We start from the raw sequence: 26,497 nt of genomic DNA, 5'->3' as shown, positions 1-26,497 counted from the left end.
TTAGAAAGCTTTTGTTGTTGTTGTTGTTTTGTTTGAGATCCTTCGAAGGATGAGGCTTCATTAGGAATGTCTGAAATGGACGAGGAGTTTGTTCCAAACCCTGGACGCCTAGAGTGAAAAGGAGAGAGAGGGTGTGGGGGTGTGGAGGTAGGGAGGAAGGTGGGGGGGGGACATTGCCGCCAACATATAGGCACAGATCAGAGCGAGAACTGAAGATCTGTTTCTCCCTTTCCTTCCATCTTTCCCTTTTCCTTTTTTTTGTTGGAATCGGGAGAGTCTGTACCAAACACTGGAAGTCTCAAACAAAAAGGGACAGGGTGTGTGTGTGTGTGTGTGTGTGTGTGTGGGTGGGTGTGGGTGTGTGTGTGTGTGTGTGGATGTGTGTGTGTGTGGGTGTGTGTGTGTGTGTGTGTGTGTGTGTGTGTGGATGTGTGTGTGTGTGTGTGTGTGTGTGTGTGTGTGTGTGTGTGTGTGTGTGTGTGTGTGTGTGTGTGTGTGTGTGTGTGTGTGTGTGTGTGTGTGTGTGTGTGTGTGTGTGTGTGTGTGTGTGGGTGTGGGTGTGTGTGTGTGGATGTTTTGTTTGTTGTTGTTTTTCCGAGTCACAGAACAAATCGGAGGGATTTTTTTTTTAATCCCCTCAGTCCTTTATTTCCGTCTTCCCCTCCCTCTCCCTCCCCTCTCCATCACTTCCTGTGCTGATTCCCCCCCCCCTCCCTCCACCTCCCTCCTCTCTAGCCATGTTGGTGATCGATCCGAGACGCTTGGGCTTTACGTGTGGAGGTGCCATTGGCTGCAGGGCTGTGAAGCCATGTCAACATGTTGCCAGTGTTCAGTTTGACAGGCACACTGTTTGTGTGTGTGTGTGGGGGGGGGGGGGGGGGGGGGGGTGTCCGTTTCACAAAACACGGTTTTTGCAGTTCCCTGTCCTTTCCTCTCATCCTTGTCTGTCCGTCCCTGTCGTGGACACAGTGTTCTTTCTCTCTTCAGTTCAAAATGTTCTGGGTCTGTCCGTCCCTGTCGTGGACACAGTGTTCTTTCTCTCTTCAGTTCAGAATGTTCTGGGTCTGTCCGTCCCTGTCGTGGACACAGTGTTCTTTCTCTCTTCAGTTCAGAATGTTCTGGGTCTGTCCGTCCCTGTCCTGGACACAGTGTTCTTTCTCTCTTCAGTTCAAAATGTTCTGGGTCTGTCCGTCCCTGTCCTGGACACAGTGTTCTTTCTCTCTTCAGTTCAGAATGTTCTGGGTCTGTCCGTCCCTGTCGTGGACACAGTGTTCTTTCTCTCTTCAGTTCAGAATGTTCTGGGTCTGTCCGTCCCTGTCGTGGACACAGTGTTCTTTCTCTCTTCAGTTCAGAATGTTCTGGGTCTGTCCGTCCCTGTCGTGGACACAGTGTTCTTTCTCTCTTCAGTTCAGAATGTTCTGGGTCTGTCCGTCCCTGTCCTGGACACAGTGTTCTTTCTCTCTTCAGTTCAAAATGTTCTGGGTCTGTCCGTCCCTGTCGTGGACACAGTGTTCTTTCTCTCTTCAGTTCAGAATGTTCTGGGTCTGTCCGTCCCTGTCCTGGACACAGTGTTCTTTCTCTCTTCAGTTCAAAATGTTCTGGGTCTGTCCGTCCCTGTCGTGGACACAGTGTTCTTTCTCTCTTCAGTTCAAAATGTTCTGGGTCTGTCCGTCCCTGTCGTGGACACAGTGTTCTTTCTCTCTTCAGTTCAGAATGTTCTGGGTCTGTCCGTCCCTGTCGTGGACACAGTGTTCTTTCTCTCTTCAGTTCAAAATGTTCTGTGTCGAAAATAGCTCACGTTTGAAAACAAAGACAAACAAAAAGTTCCAGAGATTTTCAAATCCCAGTCAAACCCCTTCCCTACACTCTGTCAGATCACTACACTCTGTCAGATCACTACACTCTGTCAGATCACTACACTCTGTCAGATCACTACACTCTGTCAGATCATGTCAGATCACTACACTGTCAGATCACTCTGTCAGATCACTACACTCTGTCAGATCATGTCAGACCATTACACTCGGTCAGACCATTACACTCTGTCAGATCATTACACTCTGTCAGATCACTACACTCTGTCAGATCATGTCAGATCACTACACTGTCAGATCACTCTGTCAGATCACTACACTCTGTCAGATGACTACACTCGATCAGACCATTACACTCAGTCAGTACACTCTGTCAGATCACTACACTGTCAGATCATTACATTGCACTCTGTCAGACCATTACACTCAGTCAGACCATTACACTATGTCAGATCATTACACTCTGTCAGACCATTACACTCTGTCAGATGACTACACTCGATCAGACCATTACACTCAGTCAGTACACTCTGTCAGATCACTACACTGTCAGATCATTACATTGCACTCTGTCAGACCATTACACTCAGTCAGACCATTACACTCTGTCAGATCATTACACTCTGTCAGACCATTACATTACACTCTGTCAGACCATTACACTCTGTCAGACCATTACATTACACTCTGTCAGACCATTACACTCTGTCAGACCATTACACTCTGTCAGATCATTACACTCTGTCAGATCATTACACTCTGTCAGATCATTACACTCTGTCAGATCATTACACTCTGTCAGACCATTACATTACACTCTGTCAGACCATTACACTCTGTCAGATCATTACATATCACTACACTCGGTCAGATCATTACACTCTGTCAGACCATTACATTACACTCGGTCAGATCATTACACTCTGTCAGATCATTACACTCTGTCAGACCATTACATTACACTCGGTCAGATCATTACACAGAAGAGAAGGATGTGCCGAATCCACCAGCTGTTCCGATTAGTTTTGAAATTTTTTTAATTGAAAACACGCTTGATAATTGAATCAAAACACGCGTGAAAAAATATTGAAAAAGAAATATTTGCAAACAGCACTGCAGCCTGTGTAGTTAGTACCCACACAGTGTTTACAATTCCACTGCTGTGTCTGCAGGGAGGAACAGGACGAGAACTCATGAACACTGCTGGCGAGGAGACAAGTACTGAATTTTTTTTTTTTTTTTTTTCACTCAGTACTCGCCGTTGTGACTCCGCTAACTTTGTTCTTCCCTTTCTACACTTCTTATCATCTCTTCCACATTCTATCCCAGCCACAGAGGTGCTATCAACGGTGGCTAGAGGCATTTGGGGGTGTATACAGGCTGGTGGAAAACCGCTTATCTAGACGAGTTCAGAAGACGATTCCATCGCTGATGCCACACCATTAGAGGAGAAGATGACAATCTCAGCTGACATGTTAAGACCAAGGGAGCTCTCAAGAAATGCAGCATCTGCCGTGCTGTGCCGCACCAGTTGCAGGGTGTGTGGGTTTCAGGGGTGAACTAATTGGCAAGCAAATCAAACGCGAACCGTATGTTCTTGTGACCTGTACTTGTTACTTGTTTAGCAGTGCTCAGCTGAGGAGCTGGGTGATGCTCTTCTGTGGCAGAGTCACCGTGATCTCTGTCTGCCTGCCTGCCTCTCTCTCTCTCTCTCTCTCTCTCTTTGTGTGTCTCTCTCTCTTTTTGCAAGAGACCCTTTCCTATGGGCTGGTGGCCGCCTTAAGGAATACAATTTTGTTCTTTTTTTTCCTTGTGTGTGTCTCTATGTCTGTCTGTCAGTCTGTCTGTCACTGGCTGCGTGGGAAACAGCATGCTGACTGCTTTTGACATTTCTGTGGTTTAAATGAAATTTCGTTTCGTTTCTCTCTTCCTTGCATTTTAAGTTTGGTTTTCGGACTTGATTTTGTGCTGCTGATAAAATCAATAGATGATGAAACTGAGAACCAGATGCTAAAAGAACCTTGAAAAATGCTTATCTTCCCTGTTCAGTCAATCTCCCTCACGTTTTTTCACCAGAAGCTGGATGTTTTTTTTTCCTCGGAGGGTGGAGAGGTGCGGGGGGGTACACACTGGAAACACCTGCCTCTCAGATGTTCACAGGTCCATGCAGCCACTCACAGATAGCGAAGACACAAAGTCTGCATGCTGCATTGGGCGTTCCCTTCCCCGCTCCTGTCAGCCTGGCTTCGTGATTTGTTGACAAAGGAGTGGAAGGCAGGAGGCGCGATAGTGTATCAAACCTGTTCGCTTGTGCGCGCATGTGTGTCCACTGTTGTCACTTTCAAACAAAAGCTGGCCCAGAACCAGCTGTCCAATTAAAATTATCAGATAAACCGTCATTGTCACCTTTACCTCTGGTCGCTGGAGCAACAGATCTCGCGAAGACTCTTAATCCTGTATTTGACAGTTACAAGATTCGTCACATGTTAATTTTTTTCTGGGGGTTGGAGGGGGGTGGGTGGAGGAGGGGGTGAGTGTGGTGGGGAGAGGGCTTGAGGGCACGAAGATTTATCAGTTTCTTAGATCTTTCGCTTCACCCCAAGGTCAAGGGCAAATGGATCGATTTTTTTTTCCCAACAAGACTTCCATTTTATGCTTACTTGCTGAAATTCATCGAATGACACCATACCCCTGCCCCTTCTCTCTCTATTCCTTTTGGTCTGCAGATAAAGTTCTTGTCGGGAAGTTGAAAGATGGAGGAAAGACAGGGAGACAGAGAAGGAGACTACTGAAGTACATAAGTACAGACGTACACAAGTACAGACGTACACAAGTACAGACGTAAAGACGTACACAAGTACAGACGTACACAAGTACAGACGTAAAGACGTACACAAGTACAGACGTACACAAGTACAGACGTAAAGACGTACACAAGTACAGACGTACACAAGTACAGACGTACACAAGTACAGACGTACACAAGTACAGACGTACAGACGTACACAAGTACAGACGTACACAAGTACAGACGTACACAAGTACAGACGTACACAAGTACAGAAGCACACAAGTACAGACGTACACAAGTACAGACGTACACAAGTACAGACGTACACAAGTACAGACGTACACAAGTACAGACGTACACAAGTACAGACGTTCACAAGTACAGAAGTATACAAGTACAGACGTAAAGACGTACAGGCGTACAGAAGTATAGATAAACAGAAGAAACGAAGAACAGACTACAGAAATACAGAGCACATATGTACAGATATAAAAAAAGAAGTACAGACAGACAAGTAGAGAGATGAGTGAAAGAGGGGAGGTAGGGAGTTTCAGTCTGGATCCTGGTTCTATGGATGGAACGATAATGTGGGCTTCCTTGTGATTCATACGCCCAGCGCACTTCGTGATTCATTTGGAAATTAACTGGTGGAGTTGTAAACATCGGGATGGGCAATTGGTAACTGGAGACAGTCCACTCTGATGGATGTGTCAAAGTACTCACAGACACAAAATGAGAACGGCTGAATGAATACCAAAGGGGGTCAAGGAGAAGGAAATAAACTATCTAGTCCACCATGACTTCAACAAGGAAAATAAAGAGCAGAGAGGGAGAGGGAGAGAGAGGGGGGAGGGAGAGAGAGGGAGGGAGAGAGAGGGGGAGGGAGAGAGAGGTGGGGGAGAAAGAGGGAGGGAGGGAGAGGGGGGAAAAGAGAGAGACAGAGAGAGAGAGACAGAGAGAGAGCAGTATTTAAGGCAAAATACTTTATTCAAAACGTTCATTGACAGCTTACTGGAAACATTTGATTTCCTTCACAACCGCGGGCTGGAACTTTAGTAACCAGGTCTATAGAGACAGGAATGAAGAGAACAGAAAACTACAGGGCGCTGTTGACTGCAAGTGGACACAGCCCCGACAAATATAAGTTGTGTCTAAAATGCAATTCAATCCATCACCGCATAGTGAATACTACACAATTCTGACAAAGTTATCACTACATGCAACCAAGAGGTGCGTTTCGCAGGCTGGTTCTGCAGGAAGCATATCTGAACAACATGCTATCCCATTCCACCAGTCAACACCAGGCAGCTGTGAAGTTTCTATACGGTACACCTGAGACAGAATTCATTGTCTCTCTCTCTCTCTCTCTCCCCCCCCCCCCCCCCCCTCCCTGTCAGCAGAAATCATTATCTCCTGTAAAGGTCTGACACTGGCGACAGACTCTCCGTTTGAAGTCCCCCCAGATAAGCGGTTTTCCAGACACATCTAAATGTTCCTTGCACTGCATCACTGTATGCGGCAGGGAAGTGGGGGGAGGGTGGGGGGGGGGACAGGGGGGAAGAAAGAATTACGAAACATCAAATCTAGTGGAGGGGGAGAAAATATCGGCGGCTGAGCCGTGATTCGAACCAGCGCGCTCAGATTCTCTCGCTTCCTAGGAGGACGCGTTACCTCTGGGCCATCACTCCACTTATCGTTAGGGTCTCTTTCCCACGTTCAGTACTGTGCCTTTTCTTTCCATTTCTTTCACTCCTCATCCTCTTCCACTGACTTTGATTCGTAGAGCAAATGTACACGTCGGTGTGGGGGCCATTAAACATTAACAAAATGTAATGCTGTGTCATAAAAAGGACATTAAATAAGTAAACATATATATATATATATATATATATATATATATATATATATATATATATATATTATGCACGCGCGAGTCATCTTTTTTCGTGGTTTTTTTTTTTTTGGTTTTTTTTTTTGTTTGGTTTGGTTTTTGTTTGTTTGTTTGTTTGATTGATTGTTTTGGTTTGGTTGTTTTTTTTTCAAACATATTTTTATTCAGACAAAGATTTACATATAAAGTATGGTATTTTACACTGGGAAGTTACAACAATGTTTTTTTCAAAATATTACAACAGTACATTGTTACAACAACATATTGTTCTGAAAATCAATCATTCCACATCAAGAATTCTATTGATAGAAAAAAAAAATCCATTCAAAAATTGTTCTGTGTGATGCTATGACACAGAGTTTATAATGAAATAGTATTTATGGCAGAATTTGAGATATCCGTTCACACATCAGTTCCATTGGTGTCATTGTGCCCTGTTTCCATGGTGATGATGATGATGATGATGATATGGATACTTATATAGCGCCTAACCTCGGTCGGAGACCAAGCTCAAAACGCTTTACAAACTCAGGGTCATTTGCACAGGCTGCCTACCTGGGTAGAGCCGACTGACAGCTGCCATTGGGCGCTCATCATTCGTTTCCTGTGTCATTCAATCGGGTTTCAGGCACGCACACATACACACTCATACAGACTTGTAATATTTTACGTGTGTGACCGTGTTGTTTATTTACCCCGCCATGTAGGCAGCCATACTCTGTTTTCGGGGTTGCGTATGCTGGGTATGTTCTTGTTTCCATAATCCACCGAACGCTGACATGGACTACAGGATTTTTTACGTGCGTATTTGATCTTCTGCATCTGTATACAGATACGTATATACATCAAAACGATATAGGCAGATCAATGGACATTCATATACATATTAATCCCACGTGACACTACAAAGTTCGGCCCTCACCACAGCACAATCAGAACAACGGCCATTCATTGATACATTCATTCCAATGCTCAGCCCACAGTATCATTCTGTATCAATCATTATTCACACCTTAACCCCACAGATTTTCATCGTGTACAATGTGTGTGTATGGTGCCCATTTCTGCGCAAGTTTGTTATATTCCATGCATATTTAAAAAAAAAAAACCCAACATATTTGTCAGTTACATATGCCTTTTTAAGATCTTTTATGAACATTTGTATTGTTGGATTTGATTTATCAACTCTACATTTCTATATGAAGAAATTGGATATCACTAGATATATGAGAAACAACCATCAGTTTTTGTTTTATTGTCGCACCCAAAACGCTCTAACACATGGTTGAGATCACGTCTGTCACAGTTTTGGGCGAGTCGTGTGTGTGTGTGTGTGTGTGTGTGTGTGTGTGTGTGTGTGTGTGTGTGCGCGCAAGCGCGATCTCGTGTATATTTGTTCCAAGCAGTTGATATTATTTTGGGGCTTTTTTTTTATTTATTTCTTTTTTTAGGCACATCCTACATCTTCTTAATAACGTTTTAATCGCGCGCGCGCGCGTGAATGTATGTATGTTTGTGTGTGTGTGTGTGTGTGTGTGTGTGTGTGTGTGTGTGTGTGTGTGTGTGTGTGTGTTGAATGGAATCATAACGTTTACCACGTCTGACGTAATTCCCAGGCACTCGACATTATTTCCCGTGGGTTTTTATTTCCCGATTTGCAGCGGAAACTCTTCGCCTGGGTAAATTGGACTTTTTCTTCTCTTTTTCTAGACATGCATGCTTACATTTTGTGATCCGAAGCAAAGTTTGAAGAGATGACAAACGGGACATCCCTTTCCTCTGTCTGTCTGTCTGTCTGTCTGTCTCATGCACACGCATCCCTGCCCCCCCCCCCCAATCCGCCCACACACACACACACACACCCCACCACCACACACAATACAGTCGGCAACAGAGTGGCTGGTCACATGGACCTAAGAGCTAGTGATATTGATTGATGTAACCATAGCTGAAGACAGGATTGCCTTTTTTTCTGCCAGCTTTGGGGCTCATTAGACCATGAAATTGAGCTGCCCGCATTATCTATCACTGAATAGCATGTTTTGTTGGTCCCCGTGTGTGTGTGTGTGTGTGTGTGTGTGTGTGTGTGTGTGTGTGTGTGTGTGTGTGTGTGCACGCGCGTGTGTGTAAATGTATACAACAAAGGTTATGTATGTGTAAAGTGTGTGTGCATGTGTGTGCGTGCGCTTGTTTGCATACTTGCAAGCGTGTAAATGTACACAAAGGGGATGAAGTTTATGTGCGTGCGCGCGAGCGATAGCGCTGGCGTAACTGCATGTATAATGCCATGCCTAGCATACAATAAAGTATATGGAGCAGGGGGGGGGGGTGATAGGGGTAGGGAGAAGGGAGACAGACAGACAGACAGACAGACAGACAGACAGACAGACAAAGAAACTACAGAGAGAGACGAGGCCCCAGTGGGCTTGATGGATACCCTGGCCCTTGTGTACACACACAGACAACCCCCCCCCCCACACACACACACACACACAGAGACAAACACACACACACACACACACACACACACACACAGACAAACACACACACACACACACACACACACACACACACACACACACACACACACACACAGACAAACACACACACACACACACACACACACACACACAGACAAACACACACACACACACACACACACACACACACACACACACACACACACACACACACACACACACACACACACACACACACACACACACACACACACACACACACACACACACACACACACACACACACACACACACAGCGAGGGAAGAGCAACACGCCGATACGGGGCCTCACTTCTCCCCAGCAGCAAATTGCGATGCCAGACATCAGCCCAACGTGGCCTGATCGATCACCAACCTGCATGCCTTGGGGCCGGCAGCAGAAGCTAAGATGGGGGGCGGAGGGGTTAGGTGGTGGGGCAGAGGGAGGGGGTGGGGGGCAGAGGGAAAGGGGGTGGGGGGCAGAGGGAGGGGTGGGGCAGAGGGAAGGGGGTGGGGCAGAGGGAGGAGTGGGGGAGAGGGAGGGGGTGGGGGGCAGAGGGAAGGGGGTGGGGCAGAGGGAAGGGGGTGGGGCAGAGGGAAGGGGGTGGGGGGCAGAGGGAAGGGGGTGGGGCACAGGGAGGAGTGGGGGAGAGGGAGGGGTGGGGCAGAGGGAAGGGGGTGGAGCAGATGGAGGTGGTTGGAGAGAGGAAAGGTGGTGGGGCAGAGGGAAGGGGGTGGGGCAGGAAGGGGTGGGGGAGAGGGAAGGGGTGGGGGAGAGGGAAGGGGTGGGGGAGAGGAGATGGGGGTGGGGGAGAGGGAAGGGGTGGGGGAGAGGGAGGGGTGGGGCAGAGGCAACGGGGTGGGGGAGAGGGAGGGGGTGGGGCAGAGGGAGGGGGTGGGGCAGGGGGAGGGATGGGGCAGAGGGAGGGGGTGGGGCAGAGGGAGGGGGTGGGGCAGAGGAGATGGGGAACAAGAGGGGGCTGGAAGAGAGAGTGGACAGAGGGGGAAAAGCGAGGGGGCGGACGGAGAGAAAGAGGAACGGAAAAAATAAAATAAAATAAAATAAAATAAAATAAAATAAACTCAGAAAGGAATCGCCGTGATAAACACAGAGGAAGGGAAAGGGGGGTTGCGCTAAGAGGGCAGGATAGACCTGATCAAAGGATGAGAGGGAGGGGGAGGAGGAGGAAGAGGAGAAGAAGAGGAGGAGGAGGCAGGGGAGATAAGGTGATAACGTGGCCCCCAGGAACAGGATCAAAGGATGAGAAGGAGAAAGAGAAAGAGGAGGAGAAGAGGCAGGGGGAGATAAGATGATAACGTGCCCCCCCTTCTCCCCCCACCCCCACCCCCAAGAAATGAGCAATGACGTGCGCCGACTGTGGACCTCTGGCAAGGTACAGGGACGGCCTGCAGTGTCCAGCCCGACACAACACGGTGCTGAATCCACCTACAGTGTGAAGGCGGGCAAGGGAGTTGGGGGGGGGGGGGGGAGGGAGAGAGAGAGAAAGAGAGAAAGGCGATTATGGCTTTCCCAAATCTGTTAATTTCCTATTTTCCCAAATCGCCTTCAGTAATCCAAATGCTATCCCATTCCCCCAGTCAACACCAGACAGCTATGAAGTTTCCATACGGTACACCGCACACAGTAATCCAAAACGTCGATGTGGGTTCGCCGATTTACTTACATATTTTCCACGTTTCAAATAGCGATAGCTTGTAAACAACAGCCGACCGCGGAGGCCAACATCAGCGCTGAAAGCACGCCAACAATATCTTCTGCTTGTGTATACACACGAAGGGGGTTCAGACGTAAGCAGGTCTGTACACATGTTGACCGGGCAGATCGGAAAAATCTCCACCCTTTACACGCCAGGCGAGATTCGAACCCGGTACACTCAGATTGAAAGTCCAACGCTTTAACCACTCGGCTATTGCACCCGTCTGTCTATCTAATCAACAGCTCGTGGATCGTGATAAGAAATCTGAGAGAGAAAAGCACAGGCTTTGCTCGAATAAACCAGGAAAAGTCAGGAAGACAAAATGCAGCAGAAAGGTGGAAAAGACATCAAGAAAAAATAAAGAGCAAAAAGCAAAGACAAACAACACACACAAGAAAGCGTGACTTTGTAGGGCACTGGGGTAATATTGTATAAACAATAGATTCATAACTGTAAGATCACCCACCACCACACTTTTTATATATATATATATAAAGTTGTATTTGTTTTTATTTATTTATAGTCTGTTCATCTAAGATGATGATATTAAAAAGTTGTATTTGTAGCAATAGAAACAGCTGCTTCTTCTGCGGAAGAAAGTAAAGTAAAGAAAGAAAGACACAAAGTGTATCATTTCAGGCGAACAGACTTGATACACCATCAATCCTCCTGTCTTTACCTCCTCTTCCTTCCCTGTCAACAAATCCGAGGCCCAGCTCACTGGGACGGGGATGGAGACTCCCAGTGCAGCACACATGTTGTTTTGTGTCCATGCAATCTGGTGAGTGGCTGCGCTGGCGCGTGAGCACGTGAGAGACATGCCTGTCTGGTTCCTCACCTTCCCATCTTCCCTCACTCTGCCAACTCTCCTCCCCCCCCCCCTCTTCCAAACACCCTGGACTAAAGGCAATACTCCCACACCACCCCCTGAAAGACAGAACCTGAATACTTGATTTTGGTAAACAAATTATCATACTATTAACGCGTCCGTAATTCTGTTTCGAGTTAACCACTTCTCTCGTGTCTACTGAACTTAACAGTGGAACCATGTCGTATCGCAATAACAATCAGAATTTTAACCGAAACGAATTACAAAGAAAATGAACTGGAGGGAAAGGTGTGAAAGGAAAGAGAGAGAGGAAGGGATAGGAGAGGGGAGGAGAGAGAGAGAGAGAGAGAGAGAGCAGGGGAGAGACAGAAAGAGAGGGAGGGAGAGGGGGAGGGAGGGATGTAGAAAGAGAGAGAGATGGGGGCGGGGGTGGGGGGGTTGGGGCGGTGGACTAAAACCCAAAAGACTGATCACATCAAACGGTTCAGCACAGATCAATGCAGTGAGAATGGCAGACTCTGGGCTGGGTCTATTACAGAAAAGTATTTCCAGATTGCTGACATCACCACAGGTTGATGGAAGGGGGAAAAAAAGAATGAAAACACAAACGACTCTGAATGGAAAAGAAAATGACGGGGCAGAAAAGAGAGAAGAAAGAAAAGCAAGGGATGAGCATGGAACGGAAGCGAGGGAGGAAGGAAGGAAGAAACAAAAATGCATCACAATGGAAGCGAACAGGTTTGATACACTATCGCCTCCTGCCTTCCACTCCTTTGTCAACAAATCACGAAGCCAGGCTGACAGGAGCGGGGAAGGGAACGCCCAATGCAGCATGCAGACTTTGTGTCTTCGCTATCTGTGAGTGGCTGCATGGACCTGTGAACATCTGAGAGGCAGGTGTTTCCAGTGTGTAGCCCCCACCTATCCCATACCCTCTGAGAAAAAAAAATCCAGCTTCTGGTGAAAAAACGGAAGGGACATTAAAACACGGAAATTAAGCATTAGACTTAACAGGAAAAAATAAGCACTCTGCAAGGTTCTTCTAGCAACTGGTTCTCAATCCCATGATTTTATCAGCAGCACAAAATTAAGTCCCAAAACAAAACTTAAAATGCAAGGAAGAGAGAATGAGAGAAACGAATCGAAATTTCATTAAACAGGGAAATGAGAAAAGCAGTCAACATGCTTTTTCCACGCAGCCAATAACAGACGGACAGACAGAGAGACAGACAAACTGACAGACAGATATATATATATATATATATATATATCTGTCCATCTGTCTCTCCCCCTCTCTCCTTCTTCCTCCTCTCTCTCTCTGTCTCTCTCTTTCTGTCTCTCCCTCACTCTCCTTCTCTCTCTCAGTCTCTTCTCCCTCCCTTACCCCCTCGCTCTCTGTCTCTCTCTCTCTTTCTATCCTTCTGTAATCTGCCTGCCTATTTTTCTTGCCTTTTTTCTGACTACTTTACTCACCAGCCTCTCTTCCTCTTCCCCATAGCAACACTCCACACTGTACTATTCATGTTGTATGCTCTGGGTGCACTTTTTTATGAGCTTTGTTCACTTATTTGGTTGTGTGTTGTTGTTTTTTGTAATTTAAATTCTTCTTTTTGCACTTATTGAATGTTGGTGTGTGTTGCATTTTGACATACCAGTAAACGCCCTTGATAAAGACCAGTGGTCGAAACCGGTTGGGCATCGAACAAACTGTTTTGTTGTCTTCCTTTTTTTCTATTGTATATATATATATATATATATATATATATATATATATATATATATATATAAAGACAGACAGAAAAACAGACAGAGACAGGCAGAGATACATTGGATTGCTGTGATGTTTCAATATCAATTTAAAAAAAAATTGAAATTGAGTAAAAAAAATAATTAAAAAAAGCAAAGAAAAAAAAGAGAAAGAGATTGATGTCTTACATTAGAATAACTCTGCAGGTAAAGAACTAAACGATTGTATGAATCGTGTTGCAGTCTTGTCACGTGTGCTACATTCTGAATCCTGATCCCTCGCCTGTGATCAATCATGTTCATGTTTTTTTAGGGTTTTTGTTGTGGTTGTTGTTTGTTTGTTTTTTGTTTTGTTTTTAGTATGATTGATTGGATATCATTTTGATTTGTCATAATAACTCATGTGAGTGACATTTCTAGTCAATCTGTGTTATTACTGCAATATTTCATTCTCTGTTTCATTTCAATTTTCATTTTACACTTTCTGTTTTGGTATTCGATGGACCCAGACCAAAGCTATCATTTTCCGGACATTGATCGATGGCAAGAAGAATGGGTTTTTGTACAGTGTGAAAAAAACCACCATCTCTCCTCCCTCTGGCATTGGTCCTTAGACCACTTCCACTCTTTTCGCTCTATCTCCGCCTAAGCCCTTCTTGACTGTGTTGTCTGTCCTTTGTTTTGTTTTTCGTCTCTTTGTCGCTTTGTGTGTGTGTGTGTGTGTGTGTGTGTGTGTGTGTGTGTGTGTGTGTGTGTGTGGAAGAGGGGGAGGGGTGTGGGGGTGGGTCTAAGTTTTAAAGGCGCTGCTGGGAGAAGTCTGATACACGTCCTTTTGTCTTCCCTCATCTGTTTCTGCTTCTCTCAACTGCCTCTCTCTCTTTCACTCTCCTTCCCATTCCTCTCTCTCTCTCTCTCTCCTGTCTGCTATTTTCCCACTGTACGCGCATGTGTGTGTGTTTGGACGGGTGAGCGTGTTTCCAGTCTTCCATCGAACCAGACATGATGGTTGGGGCTAACTTTCCTGTGTTATTGGACGTGGTGGGGTTGGCAATTTAAACACCGTCATACATGTGAATGTGGAGATCTGGGCTGTAAACACCGTGATGTGATCGGATGTGGTGGACGGAGCCTATATAAACTCCGTGTAATGATTGGACGGAATGGTCGAGGTATATAAATACCGTGATGTGATCGGATGTGGTGGACGGAGCCAGTATAAACTTCGTGTACTGATTGGACGGGATGGTCGAGGTATATAAATACCGTGATGTGATCGGATGTGGTGGACGGAGCCAGTATAAACTTCGTGTAATGATTGGACGGGATGGTCGAGGTATATAAATACCGTGATGTGATTGGATGTGGTGGACGGGGCTTATATAAACTCCGTGTACTGATTGGACGGGATGGTCGGGGTATATAAATGCCGTGATGTGATTGGATGTTGCAGATCCCGACGCTGTCCACCAGCACGACGTGTGTGAAGACAATGGGGCAGCACTGCTCTGTCCCCCGGATCACGTGGTGCAGGTCCAGGGGGCGCGCTGTGCTGGGGTCAAAGGTCTGCGCCCTTGTGAGTCCGGGGTGTTGGACACTCTGTTCCGCCTGTGCCATGGCCGGCGGACCTGCTCGGGTCTGGACCTGGCCCAGGTCTTTGGAACTCTCTGCCACCATTCCACAGTGAACGGCGGACACCTGGTAGTTGGCTACACGTGTCGGCGATACGGTGAGTGAGAAAGGTGTGGGGATGTGGGGGCCGCTACCTAAGGAGGTGGCAGAACGGTTAAGACGTCCGTGAGTGTGTGGGTTCGAATCCCGCTCTCGCCCTTTCTTCCAAGTTTGACTGGAAAATCAAACTGAGCGTCTAGTCTTTCGGATGAGACGATAAACCGAGGTGCGGTGTGCAGCACGCACTTGGCTCACTGAAAAAGAACCCATGGCAACGAGAGTGTTGTCCTCTGGCAAAATTATGTGAAAAGAAATCCACTCTAATAGGTACACAAAAATATATATAAGCATGCACTCAAGGCCTGACAAGCGCGTTGAGTTATGCTGCTGTCAGGCATCTGTCTAGCAGATGTGGTGTAGCGTATATGGATTTGGCCGAACGCAGTGATGCCTCCTTGAGAAACTGAAACTGAAACCGCTACTTATTCCCAGGAGAAGAGCCAGCGTGTTAGGAAGCGAAGGCCATCACTGACCTTCTGTTAGTTCCGTGACCCTCTTACTGTTTTGAACCAAACCAAAACATGACCATCCCGTTAAGGACATTGGTTGTTCGGAACGTAACACACGTTCACAGTTCTTACGAGTACCGGTATTGCAAGAGTACTTTGAAAAGAGACCATTAAAACCCCTTCAGTACCAGGGGAGAAACAGTAGAAAGTGGTGTTTCAAGTGATGAAACAATACCCAAAACAATGAGCCTAAAACTGAGAAAATAGTCTGGAGATACATCTTTCTAGATAAACTGTGTGAATTTTTAGACTTCTAGAGTTATTTCCCTTCTTCCGATGACGTCATCGTTGACGCCATTATGCACGTATGAGGTACGTGCATTGCAGTGAAAGGGTATTAAATAACTGGTAAAAGCCACTGGCGTCTTAACACACGCATGTCAAAGAGGGAAGCTCTCTTTCTGTTCATTAACAAGCGATGGATAAGTGGCACATCCCTACACATATCAAAACGACCAGGAAAGAGCCCAGGCCAGTGTCTAGCCCAGGTGGGGGGGGGGGTGGGGGGGGGCTGGGTTTGTACCTCATCAAAAGTGTTGCATTCCACAAGCGAAAAAAAGAAGGAATCTGAACAATTATTGGGCAGGTTGCAGAGCGAGGCTTGTATATTTTTTATCTTTGCACTTATGTTGCTTACTGCATGTGGAATCATTGTGTTTTCAAAGGGGTGGACTTGTTCCCGAACACAGTCATTAACAAACGTCGCGGGGGAGGGAGGAGGTGGGGGGGGGGGGTAATATGATAATATGTACCGTACTCCATTATTATTCTCCAGCCCAGAATATGGACCCTATCTTTCCCACATTTACTCCCTTTTCCCATTATATTAACTCCCTCAGTACGGCCAGTCCTCTCTTCTCCTCTACACAGACCCATCGGATGTCCAGTGGGTGTCTGAATGACCCAACCTTTAGCTTCCGTCGTCAGAATTGTGGTATTCTTTGTCAACATTCACCTCTTCAGTATAAGAGCCTTCCGCTTGCAATATTTTGATGATGGTAATTGGCGTGAAACGCTGTTAACGTCGTCTCTTTCGCCGTTCGCATGGAGAGAGTTAAGATTATGATTCTATTTACCACATGGAATGGAGCATGATGGCTTTGCCCGCGAGGCAATGTGCACTCCTGGATGTAAAAGTGACGGGGAGGCTGGGGGTGGTGGGGTTGGGGTGGGGTGGGGTGGGGGGTGGGGGTGGTCGGTGCCTAAATCCAGCCCCAGCACAGAGGGGTGGGGGTGGGGGTGGGGTACAGCTTGAACGAAACGCGAAGTGTTGCCAAGCGTCTCCCCCCCCCCTCCCATCCCTCCCAAACACACACACACACACACACACACACCTTCCCCCCACCCGTCACACCCCCTCCTCCCTACCCCCCTACACGTTTCCTGTGATTGCTGTAATCGATGGGCTGTTGTCCGATTTCATTTTCGTTTTCTTTTTCTGTAGGGCCCGTCTGTGTGTGGACGTGGGATTGGGCGGCGCTGCTGTTGATTCGTTTTCATTTGTGAGCCGCTTTGCGTAAACTGTGCTTCAGTTGGTTTGATTGATGGCTGAGAGGGGAACCTTTGTTGTGGTTGTTCCTATCTTTGGGATGCTTTAATTTCAAGAAAGCTCTTTGTCGTTGCATGTCTCCTGGCCTGTCTGTCTGTCTGGTTGCCTCTCTCTCTCTCTCTCTCTCTCTCTCTCTCCTTTCCTCTTCTCTCTCTCTCCTCTCCTCTTCTCTCTCTCTCCTCTCTCGCTCTCTCTCTTCTCCCCCCCTCTCTCTCTCCCTCTCTCTCTCTCTCCTCTCTCTGCCTTCTCTCTGTCTGTCTCTGTCTCTCTCTCTCTCTCCCTCTCTCTCCTCTCTCTTCTCCTCTCTCTGTCTCCTCTCTCTCTCCTCTCTCACTTCTCTCTCTCTCCCCCTCCCTCACTCTCTCCCTGTCTCTCTCTTTCTCTCCCTGTCTCTCTCTCTCTCCCCCCCCTCTCTCTCTCTCTCTCCTCTCTCACTTCTCTCTCTCTCTCCCTCCCACTCTCTCTCCCCCTCCCTCTCTCTCCCCCTCCCTCTCTCTCTCCTCTCTCTCTTTCTCCCCCCCCTCTCTCTCTCTCCCTCCCATCTGTCTACAGCTACCCCCTTCTTTCCTTTCTACCTCTGCCCTGCTCGTTCTCTTTCCCCCTCCCCTTTCCCTCACTCGTCCTCTGTCTCCTTAAGTCCATCTCGGTGTCTGACTGAATGCATCTTCCCTTGTTATCTTTTCCTGGTCAGGGTCGTCTTGTTTATATACATGATGCATTCAACTCTTTGTGTGTGTGTGTGTGTGTGTGTGTGTGTGTGTGTGTGTGTGTGTGTGTTCTTTTCTCTTAGAAATAGCTGTGTTTTTCAGCCAATACCGTTTTCTCTATTTCAAAATCAGAAAGTATGATATTCAGTTTCACTGATGTGTTATCTGTGTATCATCATATCTAGTTAATGGGCCTTTTATTCCTGGACGTCGTGTGCACAGTATGTGGTGCATGCGTTTCTGAAATGTCCCACGCGTTTACACTAAGGCATATTAATGATAATAATAAAAGGACATTTGGTACGCCCAGTCTAATGATACAAAAGCCCTTGGCGTTTACAATAAAAAAAAAAATTAAAAAAAATACAATAACGCGTGTATACTCAAAACACACAATACACCCGCACGCACAAATCATCCCGTTCCATCTCCATCCCACAAACACACACTCACTCCCACACAAGATGTAGACACACACGCGCGCGCGCAAGCACATCCCGATCGTTCAAGGCATATAAACATGTGTACGTTTAAAATTAGTAAAAACAACAGAAGTAAAAAAATGAACTTGATCAAAACATGAAAGTGAAGACAATGAGTTATTTTCTGATTTGAATGGCTGGAAATAAATGAGTTTTCAAAGAGGTTTTAAAAGAAGGGCAAAAAACAGCATGACGGACAGGAACGGGAGTGAGTTCCATGTGGAGGAAGTCTGGAGGGAGAAAGTGTGTTTTCCATAATTATTATCTGGTTCTAAAGGAGGGAATTTTTAAGAGGCGGTCATCACCTGATGACCAGAGCTGGCGAGATGGAGAGTAGTAATGCGGAAGCTCAGAAAAAGTAAGAAGGAGACATGCCAATCATGAATTTGTAGCACAGGAGAGAGGGTTTGTAATATATTCTTTTCTCAATAGGTAACCAGTGGAGGGAGTGAAGGAGAGGAGTAATATAAGCAGAATTGGGAGAGCGGGAGATAAGCCGTGCAGCATGGTTTGGGATTCTCTGAAGTCTGGATAACTGTATCTATTTTTTTTCTAAACCCATCATTTCCACAAATAAATAATTATAGTGTGGTTAAGTTTTCAAAATCCTGGACCGCGTATAAAGTTCCTTTTATTAAGTTCCTGAGCGGAATTAGGAATGAATGAGTGGCTACAAGAGGTAGCAATAACGCGAGGTGCTTATAGACATAGATTGTAGTCTGATGGCCACCACCATGCTTGTTCTGTATCTCTGCCCCTCATCCCCACTCTACCACCTCATCCTTCCCACCCTCACTCCGTCTCACCACCCTTCTCTTCCTCCCTCTCCCTTTTCACTCTCCCTCCCCACCTCCATCAACCAAGCGCGTGTTCACGTTATCCAGATAACTCGATATGCTAACTCCACACCCGGAGAGAGGCGGAGACGATGAACGAAGATAGTACAGAGAGCAGACACTTTGTGCACACTTTCAGGGAGCAAGGAAATTCAGAACAGACGGCCGGTTATCTGTGTATTGAAACACGACTAGCAGTGGCGCCCTTAATAGAGTACAAGCTGAAGATAGAGAGGGTGGGGTGCAGGCAGATAGGAAGAGCTCTCTGAAAGATTTTTTTTCTTTGTATACAACCCGGCTTTGTGTTGGTTTAAACAAATAAGAATTTTATGTATACATCCTTGTAATAACCAAGCATCACAGACAACCCAAATGTCTGGTTTTGATTAAACAAATCTTTGCTGGGAATAACATTTCTCTTGATCTCCTGGTGAAAACTTGCCATCTCAACACTGCATATTTTATTATATGCGAATCACGGTTTATTGACATGCTCTTCAGCCCGCCTGACCTCCACAAAATGATTCCTCAACCCGTCCTTCATGCAGGAGTGGCCTTTTTAAAAAAACAAACAAAAAAAAAAACAACTTTCTTTCAAACCGGGAACAGTTTGTTCAGACAGGTACATTATCGAAACATTTTGCCGCCTTGAAAGTCCCACCAACTTTCGACATACATAAACACATCAGATTGCAAGACACACTGATCCCATCACGTATAACTAAACCAAGCTGAAATAGACATGAAATACACATGACACATCACATAACCAAACAGCACGTCAGTTCTCTCCAGTGTTGCTGTAGTCTTGTGCTGCGGGTGCGTTGATTGCAAGGTCCACAGAAACAGGTGGTGGTGGGTTCTTTCCGGGATGTCTTGACCTGTGGACAGCGTCCATCCTTGGGAGGAGAGGGTGTGGAAGGGGTGAGGACAGACAGCAGTTGTGTAACCACCACCTCCCACCTGCCCCGGTGATCATCGCACAATAACAGTGAGTTCGTGAAGGACAGATGATGGTGGTGTTTAACTGATGGGTGCTCACGACAGGGAATCAGCCTCCCTAGTCCTGTCGGCTTCCTGTTCCATGGTGTGGGGTTTCCTGGCTGCAAGTCTGGTCCTGTCTCTCTGGATTGATGTATGTAAGGTTTTGTCTTGTTCAAAATATTGAAACTGCTCATTTTATTGATGGATTTCATTCTATTATTCCTCCTCCCCGCTCTCTCTCTCTCTCTCTCTCTCTCTCTCTCTCTCCGCTCAATAGGAATCCTTTTTCTTATTCATGGGATTTCTTTATCGATTTATTTACTACTTTCTTCAGGGGGTTGCAGTTGAAAAGTATTGGTTTAAACAATTTTTTTAATCAAACCAAAAGTACACATAAACAGCAGAGCAACAAGCTAACGGCTTTTTTCGTGCTCTTGTATATGACGAATTACTATTCATTGGATTTAGTTTGACGGCTGACAAACGTTACACAAACGCAGTGACGCTCAAATTAAACGTTTTCCAGTCGCTCCTCTCTCTCTCTCTCTCTCTCTCTCTCTCTCTGTGTGTGTGTGTGTGTGTGTGTGTGTGTGTGTGTGTGTGTGTGTGTGTGTGTGTGTTTCTAAGAATTTAAACAGGAAAGCTTAAGGATATATTCTTGTTGCGCTTCTTTGGGAATGAGACACTTGCTGCACACAAAAACCTGGATTTAAGAGATGAAATGAAAAACAAGATCAGATGCATTGATACAGACCACACACACCCTGGTTTCACAGACTGATGAGTGTGAGGTTACCTGAAAGACAGGGGACGGGACACTGACGTGAGCAGATGAGGACCAAGAGTGAGCCAGCTTGACAGTGAACAGCCGAGCGTGAGGTGCACATTAATTTTCTGATGGATGTAGATGGTGGACAGACATGAGCAGGATCACCTGGCCAGGATCCGTGGGGTCAGATGGAGTGGGTGTCAGCTTGGTGCTCTTTGTGTTGGCCTCGGCCTGACAGCTGCGTCATCTTCTCTGATTGATGCGCGTATGGCTTCTCTCTCTCTCTCTCTCTCTCTCTCTCTCTCTCTCTCTGCTTTTGGAAGTGCAACTCCCTGCCTTCATGATGGAACTGTCTGTCATGTTCTCATACGCCATCTCTCCGTCTGGGTTCCTCTGTGTCTGCCCCATTTCCCCTCTTATTTCTGTCTCCCTCCCTTCTCCCTCTGTTTCCCTCTCTCCCTCTCTCTCTCTCTCTCTCTCTCTCTCTCTCTCTCTCTCTCACACACACACACACACACACACACACACACACACACACACACGTGCACATAGTGTCAACGAACACTGATATCACCAATACTACCAGCTATAAACGGCACACAACACAATAAAATCATAAAATTAGAGCCCCTGTTATGTGTTTGCTTTCGTCAGAAGAAACGAATTCTCTCTCTGATAAACGTGGAAAGAAGGCGCATTATTTGGTGAGCGTATAACGAGTGGAGGTTCTTGGGGTTTTTTGTTTTGTTTTTTGTTGTTGTTGTTGTTTTTAGGTGGGGAGGAAAGATGATTGGCTTTCGTATCGATTTTTGTGTGTGTAATCATTTTGTCGGTAATGATTTTCTGCTTCTGTGGAGAAGATATGTTGGGGTGGTTCCATTTTCTGGTCTTTTTCTTCCCTCTGCCGCCCATTTTTCCTTCTTTCATTGTCACCATGGTATATACATCAGTCTCTCTCTCTCTCTCTCTCTCTCTCTCTCTCTCTCTCTCTCTCTCTCTCTCTCTCCCTCTCTCTCTCTCTCTCTATTTATTTATTGTGTCTGTGTAGATGAAAAAACAACAACCCACAAAACAACTAGCTAGAATACATTGGTTTCTTTTGATTATTTGTTTTACCGTGAAGTACATGTCACACGAAGACTTTTCGCTGCGGATGACAATATGGATGGATCGAACCATGTACCATACCATTCACTATTCCCTGTATTGGGAGCGTACAATTCTATTCAGTGCACTCGGGGAAGCCGAGGTAGGGACTAAATGACACGTAAAGCCCACCATTTGCCGATGTATGTGATGGTAGGTATGGGCTGCCAGTCCATACATCGACGGACTTGGCGCTGTCATTGCTGTGAAATTGGATTCCGGAGGGATGGGGGGGTGGGGTGTGGGAGTGGAGGGGGGAGGGGAGGCGTGCATGAAGCCTGATTGATGGGTGCCACGAGGGCTTTGGGAAATGGACGGATTGGAAGTGCTGAATCCCTTTATTTTCCCCCGAGGATTTCCAGATTTCTTCATCTGTCTGCCTGGAAGGGGGGGGGGGGGGTGAGTGTGTGGGGGGAGGGGGAGGGGGAGGGAGGTGATAGAGAGAGGGGATGATGGAGGTGAAGGGGGATAATCACGTGAGCAAATCATAGAATGAGTATCAGTGATGACGAACATCATCTCGCGATGGAATATGCAAAATGAACTACACACACACACTAGAAGCGCGCGCACGCATACACACACACACACACACACACACACACACACACACACACACACACACACACACACACACATATATATATATATATATATATATATAATAACTCTCAGAAATATCTCATGTAAGAAGTATGCTCGTGATGTCGGAAATTCTTGGAGAATGAGAAAGGTGAGTTTGACACACACACACACACACACACACACACACACCATATCGCCTTGTTTGGTCTGTATAAGTACCCTCCCGTTGAATTGTTGGGAAAGCCTTTCACTTGTATGACATCATCTCTGTAAAGTTTACGCTGAACGTTTTCCCTCTTTCCAGTTGCTCCATGCGGTTTGTGGATGTTGCCCTCAGCAGTACGATGTGGTGTAGCGTTTTGACACCTTGAAACTGACTGCTCCCCTCGCTCTTCTCGTAAGACGCCATGCAACCTTTACCTTTCTGCTTTCCAGTCCGTTCACCTGTAGGTCCCCCACCCCCCCACCCCTCTACTCCCGGTTTTCTGAAGAGTCTGTCGTTACGATTATTAAGATCATTATTAAGATGACTGTTCGCACTGTAATGGACACAGTGTAAAGTTCCTCAGTCTACATGCTAAGTAAGAGGATGGCAGGATAAAATTTGGGAACATGATTTTTAAAACAAGGTTTCTATCGAGGTAATGTCTGTACTCAGGTTTCATGTGAAAATCTGTCAACAATGTTATGTCACAACAGGTTGAAGATGGATATCCTGGAAAGTGTGGAAGTGTCCACTGAAGGTCAAGGACAGATCGGTTGGGGTTTGGTGGTAAACCGGATCCAGGCCAGTTTTAAAGAAATTTTCACCATTGGCAAGTGGGGCAAAAAGTAGCAAGTCATTGTGATCACTGGATTTCCGTAAAACTGTGACATGACAGGCCATGGAATAGAAGTAATATATAACGATTTTTAAGTGCGATCCTTTTTTTTTTTTTCACCGTCGGGAAATTCGGGCATGGGGTGGTGGAGAGATCAGTATCTCGGCTGGAACAAAATGAGCAGATGTGTGTGGTGTGTGAAGTGTCCTTTAGAATGATGTCTGGGAACGGTGTGTCTTGGTTCTGAGGCATTGCGGAAGGGTGTATGGGTCATCGTGCTTGTGACGTGCCTTCAGCGGTCTGTAGGCAGAGCGGCAGAAAACTGCATGAATGGAAGTTAATTCATCTGTTAACAGAATCGATGAGTTTGGCTGATGTGCGTGGCTTTGCATATTTTGTTACATATGCTGGTGGTGTGTGTTTTTTTCCCCCGTCCTCCAAAACGCCAGAAATGATAGAGGGTGTAAAAAATATGTCATCACACTCACTCTCTCCTCTGATTAACCACATACATTTAACCACTTACATGTAGCCATCTGTCTGCCGGTCATTCTGTCAGATTTTTGTTTTGTCTTTTGACCGAAGCTCAAAATGTTATCGCACCGTCTGTAACTGTTTCATTAGTATATTCGTTGAATTTTTACTTTGCCATGCTCCAAATTCAAGGGTCCTAACTCCTCGCCTTCCTGCCCTGTCTTTCTTTCCCAGACCAGTGTCATCACCCCACCCTCCCCTCCCCTCACCTGCATGCATGTCTGTGTTCTGTGGGGAGATGAGGAGTGGGGAGGGGTAGGGTGAACATTATCCCCCTCATCCCCACCTCCACCCCCACCCCTTCCAGTGCTAGTTCTGCCACTGAGAAGACCAGTCAGCGGCAACGTGCTTGGTCCAGATGAGGCGTGGTGGTTCAGGGTTCTCAGAAGGCAGAGCGACGGGCGCAATAGCCGAGTGGTTAGAGCGTTTGACTGTTAATCTGGGGGTCCCGGGTTCGAATCACGGTGACGGAGCCTGGTGGGTAAAGGGTGGAGATTTTTACGATCTCCCAGGTCAACATATGTGCAGACCTGCTAGTGCCTGAACCCCCTTCGTGTGTATATGCAAGCAGAAGATCAAATACGCACGTTAAAGATCCTGTAATCCATGCCAGCGTTCGGTGGGTTATGGAAACAAGAACATACCCAGCATGCACACCCCCGAAAACGGAGTATGGCTGCCTACATGGCGGGGTAAAAACGGTCATACACGTAAAAGCCCACTCGTGTGCATACGAGTGAACGCAGAAGAAGAAGGCAGAGCATGTACGAGGCCCTATCAACATGCACGGTGGGGTGGGAAAAGGAAGTTGGCCCACTGCAGTCCATTATGACATCATAATCCATCAGTCCCTGACATCGCTGTCACATATAAACTCCTCATCAGCCATGAGATCCATGTGTTATCCATTTGCATCAAGAGAATACAAACTACGCTTTCTGATAAATATCTCATCAGCGCTGTCTTTATAAGTGCAACAGGAGGGGAAATTTGGGTGGATTGGTGGGGGGGGGGGGGGGATATGTAAACATTGCATCAGCAGTGTTAAATCTATATTGTTTTTACCACGCTAAAGTGCATCTAGACATTGAGTCCCAAGCACAGAGATATGTTTCCCAACATCTGCACCTTCCATTTGCTGAGCAGGAAACATCAAAAGGAGTTGGGCCAAGGGGTAAAGTGTTGCAGACAAATGCACTTCCACGGAATGCTACTTGACTGCTATAGGAACGCTCATGTAGTGAGTTATCATAGCACATTATTTTGTTATGCTAGTTTATGTTCTATAGGGACCATGTATTAACTTTCACACTGGAAATTTCCGTTCACTTCATGTCAGTATTTGTGAAGAAAGCTGACTACAAGTGTTCCTCGGGCTGGTGTTCAACATATTTTGTATTTTGTATTTCTTTTTATCACAACAGATTTCTCTGTGTGAAATTCGGGCTGCTCTCCTCAGGGAGAGCGCGTCGCTACACTACAGCGCTACCCTTTTTTTTCTTTTTTTTTTTCTTTTTTCCTGCGTGCAGTTTCATTTGTTTGTTTTTTTCTATCGAAGTGGATTTTTCTACAGAATTTTGCCAGGAACAACCCTTTTGTTGCCGTGGGTTCTTTTACGTGCGCTAAGTGCGTGCTGCACACGGGACCTCGCTTTATCGTCTCATCCGAATGACTAGCGTCCAGACCACCACTCAAGGTCTAGTGGAGGGGGAGAAAATATCGGCGGCTGAGCCGTGATTCGAACCAGCGCGCTCAGATTTTCTCGCTTCCTAGGCGGACGCGTTACCTCTAGGCCATCACTCCATACGTCTTCTTCTCACGTTTCTCCTCTTTTCAGTTCGCATTCTCTAAAGCTGAGACAAGGACGCTGACTACGTATGCGAGGAGGAATTTTGTTTAATGTCCCGTCACACATATCGGTGATTGAAGACATTTTGTTAAAGTATTTATGAATTCATTTGAGTATTATCGGTTAGAAGGGGTGGGAGATGTGAATGAATGGAGGGTTGGGGGAAACTGGGCAAATGAGGGTGAAATGAGGATGAAATTTGAAACAAAAATTCTATATACAATTACAGGAAATTACTTAAAGGACTTCGTAAAAGAGAAGTCGTTAAACTGACAAGCGAAACAACTGATAATGAATGCAAAAAAGTCAAAAACATCAACGTTCTCAGTCACTTGTGAAGACACACTACGTATATTTTTACACATGCTCTATAGGGGGGGTGGGGGGGGGGGTGTAGCATTCGCTCTGTTGGAACGTAGCCACAATGGACACTGTATTCCTCAACGGATCAAGCTCCCACCATGCTCACCGTAGAGTCAGCGCTTGTTTGTGTTTAGTTTATTCAAAGCGCTACAGTGCTAATGAAAATCACGGGACACGCCAGCGGCAGTAGCATGGGGAAAGGATACACGTGGAATGCCTCAAGGTAGCCTACATTTTCATGAAGCAGTCGTTTTGTCAAAACTGTTGGCAGTTTGAAGCACCCCTGATTCCTTCACCAAGAAGGATCCAGCAGATGTAGACCCTCACACAACAGTACCCAGTGGCGGA

The 26,497-nt window shown here is 46.3% G+C and overlaps 1 protein-coding gene across 1 annotated transcript in view; it reads left to right on the top strand.

Annotated features, from left to right (window-relative positions):
* Positions 1–26,497, top strand: part of LOC143298920 (uncharacterized) — a 100,105-nt gene that overhangs the window by 53,499 nt on the left and 20,109 nt on the right. Inside the window, exon 2 of the mRNA XM_076611954.1 lies at positions 14,738–15,013. Coding sequence (XP_076468069.1) covers positions 14,738–15,013 — 276 coding nt within the window. The remainder of the gene's footprint in view (positions 1–14,737; positions 15,014–26,497) is intronic.

The sequence above is a fragment of the Babylonia areolata genome, chromosome 2, assembly GCF_041734735.1.
Source record: "Babylonia areolata isolate BAREFJ2019XMU chromosome 2, ASM4173473v1, whole genome shotgun sequence".
Classification (NCBI taxonomy): domain Eukaryota; kingdom Metazoa; phylum Mollusca; class Gastropoda; order Neogastropoda; family Buccinidae; genus Babylonia; species Babylonia areolata.
This window is presented reverse-complemented; position numbering and strand designations above follow the sequence as displayed.